Source organism: Nyctibius grandis, chromosome 9 (assembly GCF_013368605.1).
Source record: "Nyctibius grandis isolate bNycGra1 chromosome 9, bNycGra1.pri, whole genome shotgun sequence".
Lineage (NCBI taxonomy): Eukaryota > Metazoa > Chordata > Aves > Nyctibiiformes > Nyctibiidae > Nyctibius > Nyctibius grandis.
In genome coordinates this window covers 31239582-31266381 of record NC_090666.1, presented here as the reverse complement: position 1 = coordinate 31266381, position 26800 = coordinate 31239582, and the positions used below count along the sequence as shown (strand labels likewise).

General features: G+C 40.3%; 1 protein-coding gene across 1 annotated transcript in view; it reads right to left on the bottom strand.

Moving 5' to 3' along the window:
- The window catches only part of SLC49A4 (solute carrier family 49 member 4), a 72772-nt gene that overhangs the window by 16707 nt on the left and 29265 nt on the right, over positions 1 to 26800 (bottom strand). Inside the window, exons 3-7 of the mRNA XM_068407937.1 lie at positions 23593 to 23861; positions 17866 to 17995; positions 12445 to 12553; positions 11742 to 11809; positions 6656 to 6783 (exon numbers count right to left, since the gene is read on the bottom strand). Of these exons, the coding sequence (XP_068264038.1) occupies positions 6656 to 6783; positions 11742 to 11809; positions 12445 to 12553; positions 17866 to 17995; positions 23593 to 23861 (704 nt within the window). The remainder of the gene's footprint in view (positions 1 to 6655; positions 6784 to 11741; positions 11810 to 12444; positions 12554 to 17865; positions 17996 to 23592; positions 23862 to 26800) is intronic.

Below are 26800 nucleotides of genomic sequence, written 5' to 3'. Positions count from 1 at the left end.
AAATAATATACATTAAAATTAAAATTTCTTAAAAGAAAATTCAAGCTTGCTTAAAATGTAAACCGATTCCAGAATCAAGGGTTTTTAAGAGCTGTGATTAGCTGATGAGAGGTGTTGTAGACAGATGATATAGTAACTATGATGGCACTATATCATTATTGCCTTGCTTGCTTTTTTTTTTCCCCACACTAGCAGTTATAGTTCACACACAACTCCAAATATACTTTCTATAAAATCTTTTGGAGGTATATTAAGAAGTCAGCAAGTGACAGAAAACTTGTCTTGCTCCGTGGCAGGAGGAAAAACGGAGCGTATTATGATAATGCAGAGCGGCACAGGCATTACACAATACAAACAATGTTAAACAGCATGATTTAAAGAAAACACAAAGCAGTCACTGATTTTTAATATCTGCATTAAAGGTCCCCATTCTAAGTAATTACATTTCGTAGGAAATATCTTTAAAAGATGTCGTGCCTATTTACAAGGGATTAAGAGAATATTACACAAACAAGTGCAGGAAAAAACATTTTGCTGTGACTATTTTTTCAAATACAATTCCTCCCCAAATATTTAAACCAGACATTACTGCAACTGCTACAAAGAATGCTGATTAAAAGACGGGGGTTGTTTGTTTGTATTTTAAAGACAAGTCTTTAGAGATTTTCGTCCCTTCCCTTTAGGGTGAATAATTGGCCAAACTCATCTTTTTAGCATTTCAAAAGCCTGCCTGCATGCTCACGTTCGCAGCTGAGTGCTTACTCTGGAGACCAGGTGAGAGACAGGCAGAGGGTCTTCAGAAGAAGGGAACGAGCATGGATGCCACCCAATACCCACATAGTAAAGACTATTTTTGGACCTGGGGAACCCACTGGTAAGGTCTACCTGTGGAAGCAAACTTTATTCATGGATCAAGCAGCTGTCAGGTGAGATGAAGCAGATGATGATGTTCTCTAACCAGCCTTCATCTCTAGGGTGAAGCCTGCCTTAACACCTGGGCCAGTGCAAAGACTCCCACAAGGTGTCTCTTGCTTTCTCATCAAAACGACTGTCCTGCCCCATGGAAGAGCTCCCTTTTAACTGTACCAGTCGCCCATCAGGTCCTGTGGATATTCTACTAGTTTCCAGGTATTGCTGAAGATGGCAATGCTTGTGGTTTTGTAGGGCAAAGTCTGACTTGCTCAAGAGAACATCATCGGATGCAGGGCAAGCCCCTCACAAAATGGGAGCTAGATGGTTGGAAGGGAAAACCTCCTTGCAAGATCAAATGTACACCCACACAAGTTTCCATGATGGTAAGTTTTGAACCCTGCTTGCTCTGCCTCAGCATTTGATGAGGCTGAAAATGTGAACCGAGATCCATCACTGTCTCTGCAGCACTGCCAAGCCTGATGCTTGTGCTCTTTGCCACAGGACAGGAAGAAGCTGAGGAGCCTATTAACCTTCTGGCTACATCAAATCCTGTTACTCTCAATAACAACAATTCCTGCTTTGCAGCAGGTGGTCAGTGATCCCTGCAAAGTAGCTCTGGAATACAAAGCATTACATGGATCTCGACTGGAAGAAAAAAAAAAAAAAAAAAAAAGACAAAAAGGCACAACGATGGTTGCTTTTGTTTTGCATATCTTCCAGCTCTACAAAAACACACAGAGGACAACGGACCTGGAAGTCTACTGTCAACACTGGTCCACTAACTAGGCAGAGTGACTCCTACCCTAACCAGCTACCTCAAACCACTTCCCAAAGCTGCCAGCCAATGGCCTGCATTTGACCTCCTACAAGTTGCTCTTTATGTGAGTGAGCAGCTAGAATGTACTGAGTTCTATCCAGGGGCAGATCAGGAGTGAGTTGAGAGTTTGTGGGTACAAATTAAGAGGCAGGCTGGCAGGGGTGATACTGTTGTGGGTGTCTATTACAGGCCACCAGATCAGGATGAGGAGGGTGATGAGGCCTTCTACAGGCAGCTGAGAGCAGTCTCACAATTACAGGCCCTGGCTGTCGTGGGTGATTTCAACTACCCTGATATTTGCTGGAAGGCCTACTCAGCCAGCCATCCCCAGTCCAGGAGGTTCCTCCAGTGCATTGATGATAACTTTCTGATGCAAATGGTGGATGAGCCAACTAGGAGAGGAGCGTTGCTGGATCTTGTTCTTACTAACAAGGAGGGTATGGTTGAAGCAGTGAAGGTTGAGGGCAGCCTTGGTTGTAGTGACCATGAGATGTTGGAGTTCAAGATCTCATGTGGCAGGAACAGAATATCTAGCAGAATCACAACCCTGGACTTCAGGAGGGCCAACTTTGGCCTTTTCAAGCAATTGCTAGGGGAAATCCCATGGGACAGGGTACTAGAAGGTAAGGGGGCCCAAGATAGTTGGTTAGCATTCAAGGACTGCTTCTTCCGAGCTCAAGATCAGAGCATCCCAACAGGTAGGAAGTCAAGAAGGGGTACCAGGAGACCTGCATGGTTAAACAGGGAACTGCTGGGCAAACTCAAGTGGAAGAAGAGAGTGTACAGATCATGGAAGGAGGGGCTGGCCACTTGGGAGGAATATAAGTCTGTTGTCAGAGGATGTAGGGAGGCAGCAACTAGGAAAGCTAAGGCCTCCTTGGAATTCAACCTTGCAAGAGAGGTCAAGGACAACAGAAAGGGCTTCTTCAAATACATTGCAGGTAAAACCAATACTAGAGGCAATGTAGGCCCACTGATGAATGAGGTGGGGGCCCTGGAGACAGAGGATAAAAAGAAGGCGGAGTTACTGAATGCCTTCTTTGCCTCTATCTATACTGCTGGAGGCTGTCCTGAGGACCCCTGGACCCCTGAGGCCCCAGAGGAAGTCAGGATAGAGGAGAAGTCTGTCTTGGTTGATGAGGGCTGGGTCAGGGACCAATTAAGCAATCTGGACATCCATAAATCCACAGGCCCTGATGGGATGCACCCGGGGGTGCTGAGGGAGCTGGCGGAAGTCATTGCTAGGCCACTCTCCATCATCTTTGCTAAGTTGTGGGGAACGGGAGAGGTGCCTGAGGACTGGAGGAAAGCAAATGTCACTCCAGTCTTCAAAAAGGGCAAGAAGGAGGACCCGGGTAACTATAGACCGGTCAGCCTCACCTCCATCCCTGGAAAGGTAATGGAACAACTTGTCCTTGGTGCTGTCTCTAGGCATATCAAGGATAAGAGGATCATTAGGGGCAGTCAACATGGCTTCACCAAGGGGAAGTCATGCTTAACCAACTTGATAGTCTTTTACAAGGACATAACCTGGTGAACAGATAATGGTAAATCAGTGAATGTGGTCTATCTTGATTTCAGTAAAGCGTTTGACACGGTCTCCCACAGCATCCTCACAGCTAAACTGAGGAAGTGTGGTCTGGATGATGAGGTAGTGAGGTGGATTGTGAACTGGCTGAAGGAAAGAAGCCAGAGAGTGGTGGTCAATGGGACAGAGTCCAGTTGGAGGCCTGTATCTAGTGGAGTCCCTCAAGGGTCGGTACTGGGACCAGTACTATTCAATGTATTCATTAATGACTTGGATGAGGGAACAGAGTGCACTGTCAGCAAGTTCGCTGATGACACAAAACTGGGAGGAGTGGCTGACACACCAGAAGGCTGGAGAGTTGGGTGGGGAGAAATTTAATGAAATAGAACAAGGACAAGTGTAGAGTCCTGCATCTGGGCAAGAACAACCCCATGTACCAGTATAAGTTGGGGACAGACCTGTTGGAGAGCAGCGTAGGGGAAAAGGACCTGGGGGTCCTAGTGGACAGCACGATGACCATGAGCCAGCAGTGTGCCCTTGTGGCCAAGAAGGTCAATGGCATCCTGGGCTGTATTAGAAGGGGTGTGGTTAGTAGGTCAAGAGAGGTTCTCCTCCCCCTCTACTCTGCCCTGCTGAGGCCACATCTGGAATACAGTGTCCAGTTCTGGGCCCCTCAGTTCAAGAAGGACAGGGAACTGCTAGAGAGAATCCAGTGCAGAGCCACGAAGATGATTAAGGGAGTGGAACATCTCCCTTATGAGGAGAGGCTGAGGGAGCTGGGTCTCTTTAGCTTGGAGAAGAGGAGACTGAGGGGTGACCTCATTAATGTTTATAAATATGTAAAGGGCAAGTGTCATGAGGATGGAGCCAGGCTCTTCTCAGTGACATCCACTGACAGGACAAGGGGCAATGGGTGCAAGCTGGAACACAGGAGGTTCCACATAAATATGAGGAAAAACTTCTTTACAGTGAGGGTAACTGAACACTGGAACAGGCTCCCCAGAGAGGTGGTGGAGTCTCCTTCTCTGGAGACATTCAAAACCCACCTGGATGCATTGCTGTGTGACAGGATCTAGGTAATCCTGCTCGGGCAAGGGGATTGGTCTAGATGATCTTTTGAGGTCCCTTTCAATCCCTAACATTCTGTGATTCTGTGATTTATACTCTGATATACTCTACATCTCAAACTTTTAATTAAAAGAAGAAAAAAAAAAAGTAGTTCATCCAAATCAATTCAAATGTACCATTTCTCCCAATTACTGTGGAATGCAGAGGTCATCATCATATTGCATCATTACACTGAGGAATAATCTAGCATGAAGTCCTATAAATTAGCTTAAATAGCTTGTGTGTTTTCATCCATAACAGCATATTTCATAAAGATACACCACTGCTTTTCTGTGTACTAGGAGCTAAATTGAACAGGAGCATTACATCTATTTTATATGAACTTTAATGAGAAAAGGCTGATATGAAACCCTCACAACCTATCTACGAAGTTTAAACATTATGCCACAGAAGAAAAAAAAAAAAAGAGATCTTATTTGGTTGCTGCACATTAGGCTCTGATGCTTTAGATTGCTTTTTTTAGAGGAATGAACCATATTGCTGGTGTTTCTATTCAAAACAAGCTTGCATGTTATAGAAAAGGGTTCAACATTTACAATGACATCTGTAAGAACAGCACAGACAGAAAACTCTAAAAATATAATTTACAACTCAATCTAAGGAATCATCCATTTTAACAGAAATGGTAACTGCGTGAAAAAAAATAACCTAATCCCTAGATTTTTATCAAGGAATGTTAGTTTAGGATACATTATCTCAAACCCCAAATACCTTAGGTGCTTTTATGTCCTGACAGTGGATCACCTTTCCAAAAAACCCACTTTAACTTGCTATAAAGAAGTAAGAATTCTTCTAGAAAATACATTGCAAGCTGAATTCTTTAAAGAATAAAAAATAAAACCAGAGACAGAGCTCCATCAGTTTTGTTTTGGATCATTGGTGAGTACATACGCAATGACTTTCACCTCTTGAAATCCCTCCACTTCATTCTTACGCACAGCCTTGAAGGGACATTTATATGTTTGGCTTGTTGCATCAATTCAGAGTAAAAATTTACATTACTGCAGGCTCGTAGTGATGAAGCAGTCAAGCACAAGAAATAAGCTTTTATTGCATTTATTTTAGATTTGATGGAAACGAAAAGCATAATAATTTGGTATGCCAATAGACACCATGAAATTTGATTTGTTTATCAATTAAATTCCATTTTATTTCAGCAGAAATTTTTTTGAAAAATTTGAAATTTCAAGATAAATCACAAATTTGACCTATCCATCCAGATGGTGTTTCTCCTGAATTGATTATGCATTTCAATTTGCTGTACCCACTTTAGTTTATAGTTGTGACATATGCAACGCACCAAGGACACTTACTGAAACTCAAAGTTAATTTGAGTAAAACAATATTTTATATACTGCTCTCCACATCAAACCCTTTATTAAAAATGGGAAAAAAACCAATTTTGATTTCTCCTATAATGCATAAACTCACCTGTAATGAAGATGGCACTTTATTTAAAATGGATTTACAGAATTCTTTAATAAATAAATATTTTTTAAAATCTCGATGGCTTAGTTTTACTGTAACTCATTACTCTATTGAAGGTCTTGGAATCACAGGTGGATTGATCCTTTGGCGCAGATAGGAAGGCGAAGGACAGAGTTTTAAGAACTAAGCAGTGCTAATTTTCAACTAAGGGTACAACTCACTGGCAGCCTGCGTTGACCTCTAAGCTTTTTCCCCATTCCTGTCAACAGCTTTTTTTCCCATCTTTTTGAGGCACAGGCTGAGTTAATTTGGGGCTGGAAGAGTTCCCTGAACCTGCATGCAGGTGCAAAAAAAGAGGACAGCACAGTTCAGGGATAGATTTAGATGGCTGAAAATACCATGGGTCACCTTGGCTTTAACTGCACCATGTGTTTCCAATAATTAATGCAAGTTTCAAAACCCTAAATTCACAGACATGTCGCTGTTTCTTATATGCAACACTACTCCCATTCATCTGATTTTTCTTGGTTTGTTTCTCACCTTTGTTATTCCAAAACACTCCAAACAGAAAAACACTCAGCCCCAAAATCACATTTAAATGTATATTCTGGGTTCTTATGATTGGGTTTTGTTAGTTTTTAATCATTTAATGAAGTTATTCAAAGCTGGTAAAAAGAGATTTCAGATTCAGTAGGTTTTCTAAACCTTTTTTTTTGGTCTTGGTAAAACTACCATATTACTAAAGATACCAAACCAGGTTATAATATAGTTGATTTTAAGACTGCAAATATTTGCCTGCAATACCAATTATAAAGAATAGGAATTAAAATCATTGTAAATACCTGTGGTTAAAGGCAGATGAGTGACACTAGTTAGACAGGTGAGAGTGAACCACGTTGATGCTAACGTTGCTCCAGATAAAAGCAGCAGCAGTATAAACTTCAGCATGCCCCTGATAAAATCTGCAAATCTAAAATAAAAGCACAGATCAGAGCAGTACAAGTGCTGATTTTCACATTATTTAAATGTGATGCTTGACAATTAATTCAGTATATTCTCATTAAACATTCTGGAGACTATAAAAACAATTTTAAAAACATTTCTCGTTTTCAGAAATAGAAAAAAAGGCATTTTTATAGACTGGTGATATTTCTAGCTGTCAGGCTGAAGAGCTATGGATTTTTTTAGCTGTCACAAAATAACAATCAAAACAGAAAAATTCTCAAGGCATCAATCGAAAACACTTGGTCTACAGGGAGGGTTTTTTTTCTTCTGCATTTGTTGGACACAACATCACACCACTACTTACATCGCTTTTTTTTGCCAGTTTCCCTTGGCAGACACACCGCTCAATTAGCATATGAGGAGGCTGCTGTATTTCATTCAAGACACAGTTAAGTGTCAAGATTCACTCCTATAGGAAATGACAAAACTCCAAATACCAGAATCCCTAGATCGAAGATGACAAGGATCAGCTTCTGAACCCTTGCATGCTTTGGCGATGAAGCTCTCGGTCGCTTTGGCAAAGCACGAACTCCTTACACAGGTGGTCACTTTGCCAGTGACTGTTTTGGGTTGAAATGTTCCAGAAAGTGAGAGCTTGGTGCCACTCCTCTCCTATACACATGCTCCACTGCCAGTCTGGGGGAGGACAAGCCCACAAATTCTTGGGCAGTCTGACTGTTACACAGAGGGAAATATGATCTTCATAACACCTGATGGTACAATTGCCTTTTTTTTTTTTTACCCTCTTTTTTCCTTTTTCTTTCAAGGAAACAGAATGACAGAATGCATCTGAACAGCACTCACATGGCACAGTTACCAGTGCAACTGCTCTTTTCAAAAGGGATTTCAACACAGGTACTAAAAAAGACATATTAGAAAAGGCAATGTCATTTATCTACTAGTAATTTTCTATAATCTCCTGCTTAGGAGATGTGATTTTGGGCCAGATGAGTTAGGTATGTATGTCTAAAGAATGTCTTCTGCCCTCATAGCCTCCTACCTCGATTAGGCTAATGGCAGCACAATCCACCTAGGTTGGTCCATGATGAAATCTGTCCCATCTGTCAGCAAACTGCCTTCTCTCCCCAAACAAACATCACTTTACCGGCAGGTACCATATAGCTGACTTGATAAAACAGATAATGCTGCCAACATTTTGAGAACTAGGAAGCCTAGAGCTCTACATACATCATAAGAGATGTACAAGTCATGCAATAAAAAAAAAAAAAACAAAACACATTTCTTTCCTCTTATTTTGATTCTCCCTGTGCTTTAACTCCACATTGAATTTAGCAGTAAGTAATTCAATAAGCAGTAGAGGAAGATCAATGCTGCATATAATCTTAAAAGTTTATGACTGCAGTGTTCAAGTGGCTTATGCACTGATCTCTTAGTCAGAGGTTAGCTGCTACTGTTGTTTTTTTTCTGACAATCCAAAGCCAGCAATCAGGATCACCTATTCTCAGTGGCTTGCCAGTTTCTTGAATTATTCTTTGGGATCACCGGGGTCAAAATCAGCAATTTTAAAAGCTTCTCAGAAGCATCTTGAAGTGCAAACTTCAGACTTCTTCCACAGAGACTCCCCGCTTTGCCTGCTAGCAATCACTATTGTTTCTCCTTACAGGCAAGAGCAGTTACATACGTCCTGTCTAATGAAACAGTGTGAGAAATCTCAGCCTTCAGGGAGGGACATTCACAGACAACAGGTCTGGAAGGGATGTCTAGGGGGTCCTCCATCTCTATCCTACCACCAGGGATATGTGGGGATGGGAGGACGATACACATCTAAACCATTCAAGATAGTTAAGTGGAGCAAACATCTACCTTTACTGAGCAGTTGCAACTCCTTTTGACACAAAGATCCTGGTTTGGGTATCAGTGGTAGCAGTGTGCTCCAAGGAGCTCTCAGATATCACAGAAGGGTCAAATACAAACTGAAAGGTTTATGCAGCTACTGAACTCAGCCAGCAACAGAAATAATGGGAAAAAATGACACAGCAAACTAGCCTAAACTTGGTAATCGAGGGACTTCTGCTTCTTGTCCGGTTATAGGAGAATAAAGATGACCGTAAATTCAGTCAACTCTTCATAATACTTGTTTCAATCAAAAAATGAGAGAAATCATTTTTATCCTCTGACCCCAGTATCTGCTTTCAAAACTCTCTGTTCTGTTTAAATCCTTCTTCACCATCTAGCATGTTAAGGGGATGTCTGCAGCTGCTAAAAAAAGGAGGCGTGCCAGGAGAAGGTATATACTTACCCAGACACAGACCTCTGAGCCTACTGCTGGTAACAGTCTCCCACAATCCAGCAAATGCAGCCCTACACTAGATCATACAGTTAAAAACATAAACCTGTGTTGCTGACAACACTGTCTGTTGCTAAGGAAATTATCACCATGTCATAAAGTTTCAGCATTTTGACTACACTGCAGGTTAAAAGCAGGAAGAAAAACTGAGCCATGGAGGACAAAACCTCAGAAATATCTATGATCATTAGCAAATGTGGCAAAAAAAATAAATCTGAGAAAAGGGAATAGATTTATGTTTCCATGCAATGATATGAATGTCGCTCTTTGACATTGCTTTTCTTCAAACCAGTATCATTTGAAAGTTGACAGCAAAGGGTACAACACCTGCCAGCTGCCCAAAATAGCCCAGGCTTTTCAATTACAAAAGTGCATCACACAAATTAGCTAAACATATCTAAGTTCACGGCTATTGAGTCAGCAGTAGGTGGAGAGAGGGAGGATTTATGTATTGTGCTGAGGAAAACTTGCACCATTTTGAAAATGAGATGGATAAAGAAATTTCCAAACTGGGCATTACTTTAAATATAGATGATTTAACACCTACTGGGACGTGCAGGACCAAATGCTCCAGGGCAAGGCTCAGGTTGTTACAGTTCTAAATGGTAGAATCTGCATTGACAAAAATGGAAGGAGCATATTCCTAAACTGCACCAATTTTGCTTTGATAAATTAGCAGAAAAAAAAATAGGAAAAAAACCCACCAAAAACCAGCTTCTTGAGAGGTGGTTAAGGGAGAGAGCTCCTTGCTTGGCAAATCACAGTTCTGACACTGAAATACATCAACTTGTCAGCCTTGACAAGAATCATTACTTAATTTTCCTAATTACAACTTTCAGCAGATTACAGTCAGACTCGTCATTGATTCAGCTCTACACAGATAAATGCTGAATAGGCCTAGGAGGGAGAGTCATCCATCAGGAGTGACAAATCACCTCCTCCCTCCCTTTCTGTGTGCAAACCCTCCCATTTGAACTGTGTATCGCCCAAGTTAGAAAGACACATTTGGAGGCAGACTGTTGGTATTTTTTTAATTTACTCAAAAGCAAAGCTCTGAATGCTACAAAATACTGGTATTCAACAAGGTTTGAATTCAATTTTGAAGCAGTTAAAGAGACTGTCAGCATTTCCTGAAACTTAACGCAGGCAATATATTAAATAAATTAATCTACCATAAAGAGTGAGATTTGCATGTTGGCATTGAGTTAGCAGATTCTCTCCTAGCAAAGTTAAGTGAGCTGCTAAGGGTGCCCCTCCACTATTGAAATGTTGCAAATATATGAGAGATTAACTCATGATGGAAAAGATTAAACCAGCACGCTACCTGCTTCAGCATGTAACCTGCCACAGCATCTGTGTCATTTACAGCAGGTGCTTTTAAATATCTACTTGTCTTAGAGAGAAACCTAATATCTGAGCTTAGCCAATAAAAGTAACTGGTTTTAGAGGAAATCAGGGTGTGAACTTTGTTTCAATGGATTAGGTCCTTTGGCCTGCATCTGGAGTGGATGGGAGGGAAGTGCTTGTTTCTTTTCCCTAGGTCAGGAGTTTTTTCCTCTCCCTCTGTCGCAGTTGCTAGGCAGCCTGCAAAATGTCAGGATGAGAAACCTCACATTTCTTTATGCATTGTTTACTCTGATGATGCACAGCAAGTGAAAAAGAGAGCGCTTCAATCTCTGCCCTAAAACGATGTCTCTCTGGGTCCACAATCCCACAATGACTGCAATGATGACAGACCCCTGCACTTGTGCTAAACTCTTTGCAGAACTGGAGTCTCAAGAATGGACATAAAGAAGCCAGGACAATGCTTTGATACCCACCAGATGCGAGAGGAACATGTGACTGGTTTTAATCAATTTTATAAACTCACTGCTCCAGTACCTCCTGAAAGACTGCTTCTCCCTGCGCACCCCCCCTCCCCTTTTTTTTTCGTTTTTATAAAAAGGGACCATCAATGAAAAAAAAGCAGCAGCCTTTTGGAAGGGCAATCTATTCCTTGCTTTTCCACTCCCCACATCATCAGCATTCACGATGGCCAGAGAGAGCTGTGTTTGGGTATTTTAAAAGCGTAGGTATAAACATACCACCCATAGCAGTATCACAAAAAATAGTTAAGCCATATAGGAATCCAGCAACCTGGCCAAAATGGGCCCAGACTAATTTCTCTGTCGAGGAATGTAATGTTGCTGTGGGTAGGGCTGCTTGTGCTACATTCCCAATATCCCTCTGGGAATCAATATGCCCAAAAGCATTGATGGAAGGAGACAGACACTAATTTCTTCAATGCTTTCCAAATGTGCTACAACAGGCTCTCCTTCACACCAGGCAGCTGTATTCACAAGAACTGTGTTTGAAAGGAGCATACAGGAAGCACTTGTCAGGAGGAATAGTATGACTTGCCAAATTGGGGCACATGCATGTGGAGTTCTCAACCCCCGCAACCACTAACATGGAATATACAAATCATTTCTCTACAAGAAAAACATCATAATCCCAAAACTATGTTTTTTCCATTTCAAGTATCTAGAAGATGAGAGAAAACAAGTTATGTTATTACAAGGATAAGCTAAATGACAAACGCAGTTGAAGAAATGGAGAAATGTAATTATTCCTACCTTGCCATTGCTATGCCAACACCACAACCTCCAACTATAGACCAAAATCCAATCCAGCCTGCATCTACCTGACAGGAAAAAAAAACAAAACAAAATAAAACATAGAGAAATGTGTTAAAGCTGAGAAAATAAGATGATAAGAAGTTACTTTCAGAACAAATGGTGTGCAGGAGCTGCAAACTGCTAGCAACAGCCCCAACAACAATCTGAAGTGCAAGGCCTTTTCTAGGATATTCAAAATGAAATAAATTCACTAAAAGAAAGTATGACTAAGTAGCTTATGCCCTAAATGTGACCTCTCTTTATAGAATCTGAGTAATGTCCTCTGGATTTTTATAATACTCTATCAAAAGCTCAGAAATCCCTTTCTCCTCCCTTCGTCTTTTCCACCTGGTAAACATTATTTTCTTTTACTAAAGGTGCAGCAGCCAACAATACTCTCATCTGTTTACCTGCCTCTTCCGTCTTGTCAAAAGGTGCGTACAGATCTGAAAGCACCCACCGCTGGTGGAAAGTCAGCGGGGAGAATCGTGACAGTTTGGGATACCAAAGCTACAGTTTATTTTGTTTAAAATTTCAGGAGAAAAGTGGTACGTATTAATAGCAGCTTAAATGTAAATACCTGATAAAATTGTATGCTAGTGCAAAATAAAAACATGCCATTTACAAAATAGCGGCTGATTATCAGTTAGGAGATACTTACTTGGCTTACGTGAACTGGCGTTAATATCAAATCCAGAACACCAGACCAGCCAGAGAAAACACCCAGTGGTATAGCATAGGCTAAAGCAATCATCAAGAATCGGAAATTGCTGTGAAGACAAAACATATGCAATTAGATGCAGCTTATATTAGAAATTGCACCAAAATTAGCTTCTAGAGTAAATGACACCCTAGAATATATATTCTGCCCATCACGAAAAATAGCAGAGGTCTGAAGGAGGACTGAGCCAGGAAAAACAAGGAAGGTATCTGGCCGTGTCACTGAAATTCCAGTGACTGAGATGTTACTGCCTTAGCACCGTGATAATAAAAAAAGCCAGTCTCTCCAGGTAGTTCAAAGATGTTTGTAACATGCTGGGCTCATGTGTTTCTCATTTCCACAAGCAATTCCTCCATGCATTTGCATGGTCAACCTACTTAGCCTAAGTGTATGTTAGGAACAATAAGCACTAATTTAAATGACAAAAAGCGTATTTCAAGAATAAAATCAGAGATTCGTATGTTTTGAACTGTATTTTTTTTTAAACTGTTCTACTTCTCTTTATTTTAGTGAAAGGCAGGGAGAGCTCTGGGAATGAGATGGGTACAGTTGCAAGAGTGGAAAATTTTGACAGTTTGAACTGTCAAAAAACAGAGACAAATATAATATCCTGCTCTAAATAGGCAATGTGTTTGCTTTTTCTCCCAATTAAAATTATTCAACCTTTAGTATTCAGTGAAGATGAAGCAGTGAAAGCTGTGTAATCATCTTCATTGTATACAGCTAAAGAGAAGTTGGCAGACAAATACGACCACCAATTTCACCCACCCACCGTAACAGAAAGCAAATGTGAAATCTTTGCTAAGAGACATCCAACTTTTCCTCAAAAATGTTTCAATTTGGGAATAAAACCAGAAAATATACTTTGGACTCTGCAACAGGAGTATTTTAAAGTGAAGAGACTTTATGGTGATTACAAGGTTGCCCCATGGGATATCCATGTAACCACAAAATGTGGCTCCCCCCATTCCCAAACAATTTGAATAAAATTGATCCTGATCAGTACCAGTTCCCTGGCATGCAGCACCAATTTGATAGCACACCGTTACAAAAGCCAAGAGGGAGGGGAAAGAGCTTCAAATACACTCCAAAACATTCAGAGGTTTGCAGCTTACGCTGTTTTGCTCCCCTAGAAGATCCACGCACAGCACACCAGCCAGCGTTTTTTTTGCACTCTTCTTTTTCACACATCCTCTTCTTGAATAACACATTTCTATTGCATGAGCATATCCTCCTCTTTCAATATCATTCATGTCACATTTATTTTTTAATGCAAAGAAAAACAACTCCTAAACTTTCATCTCTTCCACACACTACTTATATTTCTCTGAATGCTAAAGTGTTTGCTGTCTTCCTGACAACTTTTTTTCTCTCTTAAGAATGCCATACTCTTATCGTAGTCTATCTTGTACCATCTTGGCATCTCCTAAGGCAGGTTTTCTGATGCTATTTAACATTATCCATGCAAAAACTATTCCAATATCTGTAGAATAAAATAAAAGGGAAAGTGCCCATTTTCCATGAACATTATACAGCCATGTCATAGATTGCAAGGAGGGAACAAGTCTGAATGCGCTCTTCCAAAATAACACTTGCTCAATATTCAAAATCTTTGGGTATCTGAACCTCGTCTTCATTAAACAGCTACTTTTGGTGGGAGTGAGTACTTTGTAACTTACTTACTTGATCAAGATCTCCTGTGCTGTATTTGTCTTCTGTATGTCAAGCCATGAGAGACTAGCATCTGGGATAGCTGCTCTGTGCCACATGCAACTCCGAGTCCCAACATTAGAGAACCAGCTCTGCATCACAGAATCATAGAATTGTTTTGGTTGGAACGGACCTTTAAGATCATCGAGTCCAACCATTAACCTAACACTGCCAAGTCCACCACTAGAACATATCCCTAAGTGCCACATCTACACGTGATCTACACATCATGATCTACATGTGATCCACACATCATGACACTCTCCAGTGACAGGGATCCCATGCTGCCACCCTGCCTAGTGTCCAGATTAAAGAACGTGACCAGGAGAAAGGGTGCAGTGACAAAGTGTTACCGATCACCAGATGCCATTCTGTCCTCTTGTCCAGCAATAGCTAGTGCTGGCTACATTAAGTGCTAAAGCTATTTGAAGCGCACACCTTAAGCAGCAGCTCCGCTTTTCATGGCTCCGGTCACTTGTATTTGTTTTTACAATTTTGCAACTGCTCCACTCAAAACAGAAAAATGTGCTGTCTGTCACACCATGAGCTGGTGAACCCACACTGTTTTCCATCGTATCAGCCCTTATGACAGGGTATCAGCATTAGCCTCTTCCTTAAACCATTCTACTGGAATATGAATTGGCTTTTTCTTCTGTTTTTTCAGAAACCTACTTAACGCCACTAGAATCTGTAAGACAGGCTGGCTCAGAGGGGAGCCCCGTCAAAGTCAGTCACCATTTTCAGAATAATTTTGAGAGGGCCTATTAAGATCAGGCACACTCTGAGCAGCTTCCATCATTGGATGGTGATGTTGTATGAAAGTTTCATTAAAGAAATAATGATGCACAAAAACCCTGTTATGAAATTTCAAAATTGCTTACACAGTCCCTTGGAAATATAAAAGGCACATAACCAGCTAAAAGCATCTAATTACTTCAAAGAAAAAAATCACAACATGATTTCTTAATGCAGATTTTAAGACTTATCAACTATTTACTTGTATTAGAAATTTTTCCATGGAAATTTGTGGCATATTCTGAAATAGGAGGGGAAAAAAACAAGTCATATTGCTTCACCCAAGAAACTGAGAAAGGGCACCGTACTTTTTCTAATTGAAATTGAAACTACACTTGTCACAGTGTGTGATAGACTTAAAAGATTTGGGCTTAGCTCCCAAGCCATGACTAATCTGTCGTCTCCCACTGCAGGCTGAGAGAGTTGGTACCAGGAGATAACCAGAGATCAGCCAATCATTATAATCTGTCAGAAGCAGGAATCCTCCAAATCGGGAGGAAGAACCAAGTTCCTAAGCAAGTCCCCCAAAAATGGCCTGCAGGGGATGGTTGACCCTAAGACATGTATAACACAACTCTGCAAGAAGCAGCTCATGAAGATGACTGCTCAAGGACCTGAAGGCATGAAGGAATGTGGGAGTTGCAAGGATGTGATAGATCCCTTTGGCATCCAAGGAAAAAGGTCAATGACTTCAATGGTAAAGTTATGCTACGCAGCTTTATTTGGAAGTAATAAAACTGCAGCCTGGGGGAGAGAAGAGGGAAATGATGAACATCTCAATTCTTATGAGTGTTTTTTGGTGCACAGTGGGGCCAGCCTACCAGCTCACACACATCCTAAATGCCTTACACACAGTTCTCACACCAGAGGGTAAGTCTGCAATAAAGGGGAAATCATGATTTCCTGGTGCTCATCAGCTGATTACCTTCAGTCTACACCATTAAGTCAAAAGAAAGACTCTCTGTGTCAAGAATTATGAAGCCTAGATTAGGCAGGCAACAGAGCTTAGAAGCCTAATGAACCAGATGATGGATTTCTCTTGAAGCACAGCAGATACCATTTTCTTTTATAAAACCCCCTTGCTTGATGGATTGTTGCTGAAAGGCTCCCCAAGATAAGTGGCTTTAATGGTGAACTGTTGATTGTTTCATGTACAGAGGAATGAAGAAGTGCCCTTGATAAGGGGTAGCATGGAAGAATGCATAAAGACCAGAGGGAAGGGAGATATAATGATCTACCTGACTGCATTTTAAAAAACCTCTTGGTTCTTGGAGACACTATAAACTATGCCCATTATTTAAGCATTCAGTTTGTTTTCTTAAGTTTCATTAATTGTGAATAGTAAGCCAGCTTTGCTGTTTACCTCCTGACCTTACCAGTATCTCAGGTCCACTGTTTACAACACTTTTAACAAGCAATCTAACAGTTATAAAGCTCCCAAATGGAGTAGTGTCAACAGAAATTTTATGTTTCACCTGAGGAGTCAGTTGCTGTTTGGATTTCTGTTCAACAACAACATTTTTACAACACAGCCCTCAGGCAGGGTCTCACTGCACACCAGCTTGGGTGCATAACAGCATTATTGTTTGTGCTAAGTGTCTTTATAGGCATTGCTATTTTTTAATATCCTGAGTAGGTCACTTTGCAGACTAACCAGCCAGCTGTATTCACACCTTCTCCCAACTGCCAGCCTGCTCCAGGACAAACTCACAGGATTAAGCATCTTGTCAACTATTTACTCCCTGAAACTGAAACAAAAGCCTCCAAAAACATCAGAAAAAAAAACACCAACAACAAGGGATGAGTTGTTTTTGCTGGCTCTAAATACACTTCTAGAAAGTACAGCCCACAATAGGTCTGTAATAACTAAAAGCCTAAAGCTCCACAATTATCAAGTTTCAAGCAGCCCTTTGTACACAGATTCAGCTCCTATTAGTACATCACTCAAAAAACAATTACAGGAAGAGTTTGAAGCCCTCCAATGAAGTCAGCCACACTCTGCACCACGGAAGTGGTTCTTCTTTGCCCCAGGAAGTTCACCTGTGCAGTATCACGTACAGGGCACAGGCCTTCACAATTCTTCAGGGTTAATATTACAGTTGCTTTAGCTGTTCCTCTGAGATCAGATTCCCATTACACAAGACATTCTACAAACACTCGGGGGACAGGACTGTGTCTTACCAAAAGAGTCCAAGTGGGAGAAGTTGCGAAGTTGGAGGTGTCTCTTTCTTTATAACCTTTTTTTTTTTTTTTAAACCCCAAAATTTAAAGGAAACTTAATTCACCTTTGAATCTGTCCAGAAACACATCTGGAGACACTTCTCCTATCCACACTTCATATTTTAACATACAATTAATGAGATTTAATAGATTACATAATGGTTTCAGACAGTTCATTCATTGCTCCCATGGCTAAACGAAAGCAGCTGGATATTCTTTTGAATGACAAGCAAACCTCAAATTCATTCCAATATAATAAGTATGGAAGAAAGCAGCTTATTAGTCAGTTATGCCCAGTTATCTCACACCTAGCAGTACGCACACTGTTAGCAATCTTGTATAACCTGATGTAACAGAAGCATTGCATAAGAAAAGCCTTGCTAACAGGATAACTAAAGCAGTGTTGGTGCTGGAGGACTCTGGCATGAAGGTTTGAGGTACATGCAATGATTTAAAATTTAATGTCTGCTTTTTAGCAGTTAGCATCCTTTTATGTCTCAGCATTAATATTTAATTTGATTTTGTTTAAAAGCACTGCAAACCAAATTGTTTGTTCAATGAGAAGATTAAAGCACACTTGTTTTTATTTATTTAGGTGCTGATCTGCTTTGAAGTGGAAACCCAGTGAGGACCTACCTTAAAAGTCTGCAAAAACTTCTCCTGTAGCTGAGCCGTTGACTCGCTGCAGCCACGCTGGGAGGGAATGGAGGGCGCGAGGGGAAGTAGGCCAATGCTGCGGAAAATATCAGGGAAACCATTCCAAATTCTAAACAAGAGGGCAAAGAAAAGCAAAACCAAGAACAGATGTTAGCATCAAAAGACTTATTTCAGTACAGCATTGTTATCAGCCAGCTTCCAATACATAAATCCCACTTGAAGTGCTTTACTGCTCCTGACAACAAAACTCCATAACTTGAAGGAGAATTTCTTTTTTCCTCCCCAAGCAAAATTTCAAATTGAGATGCAGAATCAATGAGATGGAGAAATACTGGCAGTCCATTTCGGTGACAAGAGCTGCAGAGCAACACGCTCACACTTGGGGAACTCAGTGCAGCAAGAGGAAAGCTTTTGCTTTTTTTTCTTTAAAGAGAACTGTGTTATAAAGACACATTTCCTCGAGATGGAAGTAACGCAGTACAGGTAACAGCGTGCTGGAGATTTTAAACAGATGGGGCTGGGGAAGCCCCAGGGCATGGAATGACAATTACTCACAGAATGATGAAGGCAAAGGAAAGGTCAAGCAAGGCAGCATCTCGGACACAAACAGTATTACATGGCAACAGAATGTAAAGAGAAAAGCATAGGAGCAGCCATGGCTGAGGAATAGAAAGAGCATGGGTAACAGGGAGAAAAATTAAAGAATACAGCTGTTTGCAGATGCTTCTCTTGTTCAGCAGCAGGTATTCGAGATCTTTGAAAAATTTCATAGCAGAAATTTGGACCTGAACTTACAAAGTGATGAGCACTTCACAGAAAATACTCAGCGAGCCCTGTGATCAGACATTCTGATGAAAAACAACTCTACCCACAGTCAGTCTAATTAATTTGTTTTACAGACTTCTTACAATGTAGATCCTGTTCTCAATCCAAATATTTCCCCTGTCCTTTTTGAAAACAAGATTCTTTGCTGCTGGAGAGGAAAACATATAGCTGAAGTGTGTTATGTTAAAAGAACCTGTGATCTTATAACAAAGACATGTTCACCAACACCACAAATAAATTCCAGCAGAGCTGGGTAATCACTTGCGTTCATTTTCTTTTTTCTTCTCTTTTTTAATAAATCAATATGAACATGGCACTTTGCCAGCTCTTCCACTGAACCAGAAGAAAATAAATTCAGGAAACTGAAACGTAAATAACACTGAGTCTAAATGGATCAGCTGGAGGTGGGGAAGGGAAATAAATGGTTCTATTTGGTATATGGAAAAAAAGTCTACACTAAATTTCTTTCAAAGGCATACTGGGAATGTGGCAGTGCCATTCTTCATGATCAGATGCTAAAGGATTCATTTTGAATTATGTGCTGTCTCTTTTTCCTGCTATGCTCTAATTGCATGTTTCAAGGGTCAAGTGCACTTTAACTAGACCTTCTCACTATATCTGCTCTGTTCTCCAGATTAGTTTCTGTCTTTGTGTACATTGTTTTTTGAGACCATGAGCAATGAATAAAGAACTGGCTGTAACTGATCATCCCAGATCTAAGAAAGGGATGAGATGCTCTGTCATTACAGGATGATACCGTACAGGGAAGCAAGGCTTGCCAAAAGCTGTTTATCCCCTTCTCCTACATCTAGGCCTACATATAGGTTTATAGGTATACATATGTACATGCATACGCACACTTTAATCACATAGTAAAGGAAGATTTGAGACTGCAGACAGGTATAGCAACAAGAACATGACCACACAAAACCATAAACTTTGCCCAAAGTTCTTATTATTTTATTTAACTTCATTGTACTGCAATGCTGTAAGGGGAAAGGCTAGGTCTTTCTCTAAAGAATGTAAAACACGTTGATAATTTAAGTCACAGTAATATTTTATAACAGGTGCCCATCTGGAGCCTCTTCTACGGGTTGCCTCAAGATTCCTGCAAGTCAAATTGCTGCAGCAGGAGCAGTATAGTAACACTTAATTTTTTTTTTTAATTATTAAATTCAGCATGCAGTCCTTGTAGTACCTTCTTGCAACTCTCTAATGTTTCCCAGTGTTATACTTTCCAGGCTAACAAATTTGCCTTGTAAGCACTGCCCTCATGCACAAAACAAGAGGACAATTCACTCTCGAAACTAAAGCAGCTCCCTCTATTGAAGAATAAAAGTCTTTAGTGCCATCTTAGCTTTGTGTATCACACTTGCATCTCTATCAAAAGTCCAGGTACTGCCAAACACATCCCATTTCTTATATGTTGCATTCCTTCCTCATTAGAAAACCCACACCTTTATCTCCATCATCATTTACTCTCCCAGACTAGATAAATACAATCTAAAACTTGCCCTGGGAATGTAAGTAGGGAGTAAAAGTAAGCAAGAGAAAAGTTAAGAAATAGGTCAATATTGACACCAAGGGAGCTGCAGTCGCAAAAGAGGAGCTCTTCCATAGGAGCTATTGGCCTCTCAAACAGCGCAATGGATGCAGCAAAGCACTCGGAATTGGGCAAGTCAGCATAAATTAGTGTGCAGAAATACAGCCGTGTAGATCTCTTCTTGAGGAGTGAATCTGGAACGCTTCACAGACGCTGGGTACCATACCACAGCGACCTGTGACTGTCAAAGTGGAGAGATGCCTGCATCTTAGCCTAGCAAGTAGGCACGCTGCTGCCTATGTAAGCCCCAAACAGAAAAAAAGACGTTTGCAGAGACAAAAGCCTCCTTGATACAAGGTCTTTTTCCTTCAGATAGGCTACTCATAGCACAAAAACCTACCCAAACCCAGAAATCCTCCTCCCCATCTTGTCCTGAAATGGGAGGAATGAAGACACTTCATACACACACACTGTTTTTTTTTAAACAAATAATGATTTTACATTGGTATTTAGGAGAGCGCATGGCTAAAAGCTCTGGCTGCAGTCCAGAGTAATTCAAGTTTCCTTATGTGATTCAGGTAATGCAATTCAATCCTGACTTGCTACCTCTGTATTATTTCAGCTGTGAACCTGAATGTGCAGTGACACAGATGACACAGAAAGAGGCTGTGGTAATTCAGCTGAGCTCTTAGGCCGTGTTTGAGATAAAGGAACAGCAATTTATTAAAACACAGAAAAGACTGGAGTTAACAGAGCAATTTCAGAATGGGTTTATAAGCAATTGCTTCATAATCATGTTTGAGGTTAAGTCCTTGGAAAATTAGCACACTCTTGGCATGCTACTGATCCCAACTTAACAATTCACATCATTACCGTCTTTTAAAAGTCATCACATAACTTTTGGAGACTGCTTATCTAACACTACCTCACACAAAAGCAACAAGCTCCATCACAAACACAACTCCGTTAGGAATGCAGAGTGCTTATCCTGTGAATCTGGCTTTCCCATAGTGGTTGAAAGGAGAAGTCATACCAAGCCTGACCATACTTGCTAAAGAAGTGGGGAAGTGGGACGCTTGGGTCCAACTCCTTGTTCTGCCACATTCTGTTACACCTTTACTAGTAACCTGTGAAGTCAATTTGAGCTTCGTTCTCTGCCCAGCTGATTAAGGGGACAAATAATATCCTACCACACCTATCGGGTATTTTTTGGTCCACAGGTAAACAGAGCTGTACAACTACCCTGAGGCAGTCACCCACCACAAGGCAGCCCTCCTTCCACCTCTGGAGCCTACCTGGCATAATAGAGCACAGGGGAAGCGGACAGCGGGGACCTTGCTCCTTCAGCTCTCCAGGGAAAAAGGGCTGAGGTGAGACAGGACAAATCCCACAAAGGATGCAAAGCAACCCCTTCTTTGACAGTTCCCACCAATTCTAAACCAGTTGGACATTTTGCCACCATCACTGTGATTCACCACAGGCCAGCAATGTTCATGAACCAACTCTTTTTTGTTGCCTGAATGGCAAAAGGGGTTGTAGCTCCTGAAAAGACGCACCTCATACAACGTAACTACAACCGCAGCTGTGCAAAGAAACCCATCTCTATTCAAAGTACTTTCAAATACTAAGGGAGAACTACAGATGCGCCCCAAAACACATTTCCTAGGAAGCTGAAGAGCTGCTGTAGGATCATCTTATGCTGGGACCAATTATCCCAAACAGGTCTACAGGATGTTCCCAAACCCTTGCCAGCTCAGAAAGGCAGAAAGAGCTGGGCTGAGACATGGGGCAGGCAAGACACACCTCTGAACCTTGCTGTCAAGCAGGATACATCACAGTTTCTGAAGAAAATGCTTAGGAAAACCTCCCAGAAGAGAACAGAGCAGAAAGTTAATCTAATGGGCTGCTGAAAGCAACATTTCTAGGGCTACCAGACTCCAAACAGTGGTTTTAGGTGCAAAACTGTACTTCCTTTAGGCAGATGAATTCTCCTCTCTTCATGGAAAATCTGGAGAGGGAGAGCCAAAGCACTTCTCTAATTACTAGATTTTTCCTCCCCTTATCTACCACTCCTCAGGACAAAAGCTGACTTGCCTTCATTTTTCCATCTTTCACACTGGCCATTTGCCTCTGCCATCTTCAGAGTCTAACATCATATTTACCTCTGAAAAAGGACTAATCAAACCCGAATTTCCTTGTTGTTCCAATACATTTGAGACCAATAAAAAGTAGGTTACTCAAAAATACTTGCTGAAATAGTGATCCAACTTCTGCTACGTGTTCTTTAAAACGAACAGTAAAGTGGCCCTCGCTCAACAGAAGTATTAACTTGACAAAATTTCCATAATAACAACATCCAGGAATAAATGATTGCAAACAGCTAACTCAATCCCATAAACCTGCATATAAACTACACAGTATACATAATTTAAGACTTCTGGAACACTTAGGAGTAACTCCTGGCTGAATTTCAAAGGCTGCAATTATAAGGGGGGAAAAACCCAACCAAGTGTGCAACTGCCATGACATGGTAAAGTTCAGCTGCTCTTAATGCTGTACCAATTTATATCCACTAAGAATCAGATCATAGACTCTTAAGTCACCTAAGCAACTCTTTTTCCTTAAAGCTTGCTGCTAATTTTTGTAAGTGACATAAAGAGCCGTAGAAGCCATTTCATGAAAAAGAGCAAGGACATAAAAATCTAAGTTATATCAGGTGAATTTTATATTAGTGGTTTTTTTCCACTAAGCTGTTGTCACTTCACTGAAATTGTTCACCACATAAGAATTATGGAGCTTTAGTTAAAAACAAAATCTATTGAGTTTTAATTTCAATGTTAGAGTCTTAAACACTAATAATCTAATCACATTTGAAAGGCATATGCAAGTCATAAATTAAGGCTGATTTAATGCAGGAAAGAATTTAATGCTGAAAGTCTATTGTTTTTATAAGGATGGAAATCCAAAAGAAAAAAAAACAACCTGTAATGGACACATTTTTTTAAATGAAAATTCAAGAAGCAAAAAACAATTTGGAAGCTCAGGGTAAGAGTAAGCTCTCCTAAGATCAGCCGATACAAACAACTGAAACACTTCATTTGTAATCAGTCTGTATGAAAGGCTATTTTTAAATCTTTCCTACACAAAAAGGAAAAAAATATTAACCCTTCTCACGGTACAACATTTTACCACTTCATTATTTTCCATCAGTCAGTAACTGTTTTCTGTGCAGACCAGCCACTAGAGGGTAGTGGTTCACAAGTACCAAACACACATATGAAAGTACATTTTTTTATATTTTTTTTTCTTTTTTTTTAATTTTTATTTTTAAACCACACCTGCATAGAGCACAGCCTCAATGCGGTCCTTGATGTGCTCAGTGTTGCTCTGCGATACCAGCGGGAGGTGAGATGTTCCGTTAGGAGATGGCACTACAAGAGGTCCCACTAGAAACGCGCCAGCAGCGCCCAGGTAATTGAGCAGCGACGCGATGGCTGTTGCTGTGGCACGTTCATCTGGAGAAAACCACGTCGTGGACAGAAATGGTGCCGCGTTCATCACAGTTGGCCCCGCCAAGCCATTTAAGAGCTGCCCTCCGTGAATCAGTCTGGAATAGAGAATAGAGACCACAGTCATTTGGATGACAATTGCTTGCCTTTTTTCTTTTTTTTTAAATTAAAAAAGCACATAAGAGATTGAGTGCTGGAGATGGAGTGGCTGCACAAAGAAATGGAAGTCCTGTGCAAAAAGAAGACCGTCTATACACTAAAAGAAGCACAATTAGACTGGTTTAAAGAATCCAGAGCTACTCTGTTCTCATTACTTCAGATAAATGGAGAAGCAAACGTTCTCTTCAAAGCAGGAAAGGAAGAAGGAATAAAAGGGGTTTTCTTTGCAGGAAAAAAGGTATCATGATAGGATATAAAAGTAGAAAAGGTGTAGTAGCAGGAAAGCTTTAAATACAAATGTCTTAAACCTGACCCCTTGCCTGCATAAAACCCTACAGAAGACTTAAATTAGTTATGGCAGATCCAAAATCGAAACACTTCAGCAAAATACTCTGCATATTTTTTCACTGCATTATTTATTTTTATTTACACACTCAGATGAGCTCTATGTGCCTACAGATGAGGAGGCCGGGCTGTTGAGGTTTCCAAGAGAATCGTCTTCTCCAGCAATCTGGCCGTTTTCAACACACTGTTGAAACAGCCAAGCAAACCCAGATTTTTCTCGTTTTTCGCACTCATTGGGATTTAACAGATAAGATTGGTGACAGAACAGAGATAGTACTTCCAAGCAGTGAAGTCTCTAAAAACTTTGGCTTAATGTTAGTACAATGAGCACATACAGAAAGGACTTTTTGAAGGCTCTTCTACATGTGGAAATCAGCCAGAAACCTTCCACTTTGACTTTTCCAAAAAGTGATCAGTCATGAAAAGCAAAAGCATTTTGGAATTTATGTAAAAACCTCATGTCTAAAAAACAGCTAGCGAGTCAAACAAAACGTTGCAGCCTTCCAAAGTAGATCTATCCATTGTGCAATAAAGTGGTGGCAGATGATATTTTTAAATGGGTGGTGTTTTTCTAAGCATAGCAGGAACTCAGTGTTATTGCTGCAAGACTCGAGTTGTCAGACATAAAAAGCTATGGCCTGAAAATGGGGAAACATATGCTAGCGTTTAGGCAATGTTTCAAGCCACAAATGGCTGAATAACATACAGTGTAGCAGGAGATTTTTAAAGCACATAAAGGAACAAAATATGCAAAAGAAATGTTGACAGCCTCTTTATCAAATTAACAAGCTAGATGGCAATAAACAGGAATAGATTCTACTAATTCACAGTGGATTAGAAAATAAATTTTAAAATAAAATTTATAAAAAAATATACAGAAAAAAAGAACAAGCTATTACATATCATCTGAAGAAAACACTTTCTGAGCTGGGACAGAAATAATATCCACTCTTAAATACAAGCAATTGTAACTTTTTTTTTTTTTTAAAGTTCACATAGCGAGGATAGATTTCATTACTATCTGCTCATTATGTGCTTCAGATGGACACCAAGGACATCACCAAGGCATGCCCAGGATTTTTGAATGCTTGTTAAACTGGGGCCCCCCAATAAAATAAAATGAAATAGTTTTAAATACTTAAAAGCACTATCTAAATAATGTTCTGGTATAGTTTTTATGGAGGAGACATTACACTAATCCCTTACGGTTACTCTCCAACTCAGTGTCCTTTGCACAAACCAGGGTAACCTTGTGTACTTTGGTATTTTCATTGTACTTATCTCAATACAACAAGTTATTCTCCAACTTATCCTAAACTGTTCCAAGGTATTTGCAGAACTATGCTGCGTCCCCAGAAACAGCTGCATTTCAGTAGCAAGTGAGGTAACAACTGCAACATAGAAAGATTTTATTTTAGTATTTCCTCTTGCTCTGAAGCAAATTTAATGCTTAAATTGTGGTGTTTGTGTGCTAATAAAACTGTGTTACCACAAAATAACCTTTATAGCTACAGGTGCCATATTAACACTTCTGCTCATTTATACAACTACGATACTATTGTTTTAATTCAAATATGCCTACCCTATTGAAATCCTAAGGGCAAATAAAACTCACCAAAATCAGAAAAAAGTACAACAGTTCTTCTGTAGCGCCTATGGACGTGTAGGCACTTCATCTGGTAGAAGAAGAAAAGTTTTGAACAAAAACCCCAAACAAACCACCAAACAAAAAACCCAATTTATATATTGTGAGAATTATACACAGTCTTTTCATGTACTTACACTTCAGATTTAGATTATGTCTATCAAACTCCACCATCCAAATAAAGCTCTGTAACTGACCTCTCTACTCGAGGGAAAAATAGATGTTAATTTTACTTTGCAGATCCAAAGGGAGAAAGTAGTATCTTAATCTAGAATTTTAATTCTACTTTATTTTTCTGTCTTAGTTTTTTTTCCAAAGAAAGAGCTAATTTTTGTCTCTCTGTAGGTCTTGTCTCTTGGTGTTCTCCTGCCTGCTCTCCCTCCTGCCCTGCCCTGCCTGGTGTGCTGTCTGTTCCCACAGATTTGCCTTTCCACCTGCATTTTTGGCATTTACCAAGCTTGACATTATCATCCAGGGTAGAACATCTCTTATCTTCATATTGCTTAATTTTTCAAGTCTAACATATTTGGGTTAATAAACACTATTTTCAGACTAAACTGCCACTGATATACAAGCTACTACCTCAAATATCTCTGCATATGATAACAGCCTAAACCTTATTTTATCTCTTTTTCAATACCGGCTTGAATTAAGTTGTTTTTTTCCTGAGAAAAAGATTATTTGCTTTGTTCCTCTACACATCCTTAACTCATTTCCCTAGAGAGGCAGGAACGAGAGATTCAAAACGCGATTCAGTGCATTTACTAAGCTGCTACTCCAGGAGACATATGTAGCAGCCGCTCCATCTGACAGAGAAATATGAACACAACAGTATGGGTGGCTTTTTGCTGTTTTTTACAGCGTCTTATCATCACCGCACTAGATTTC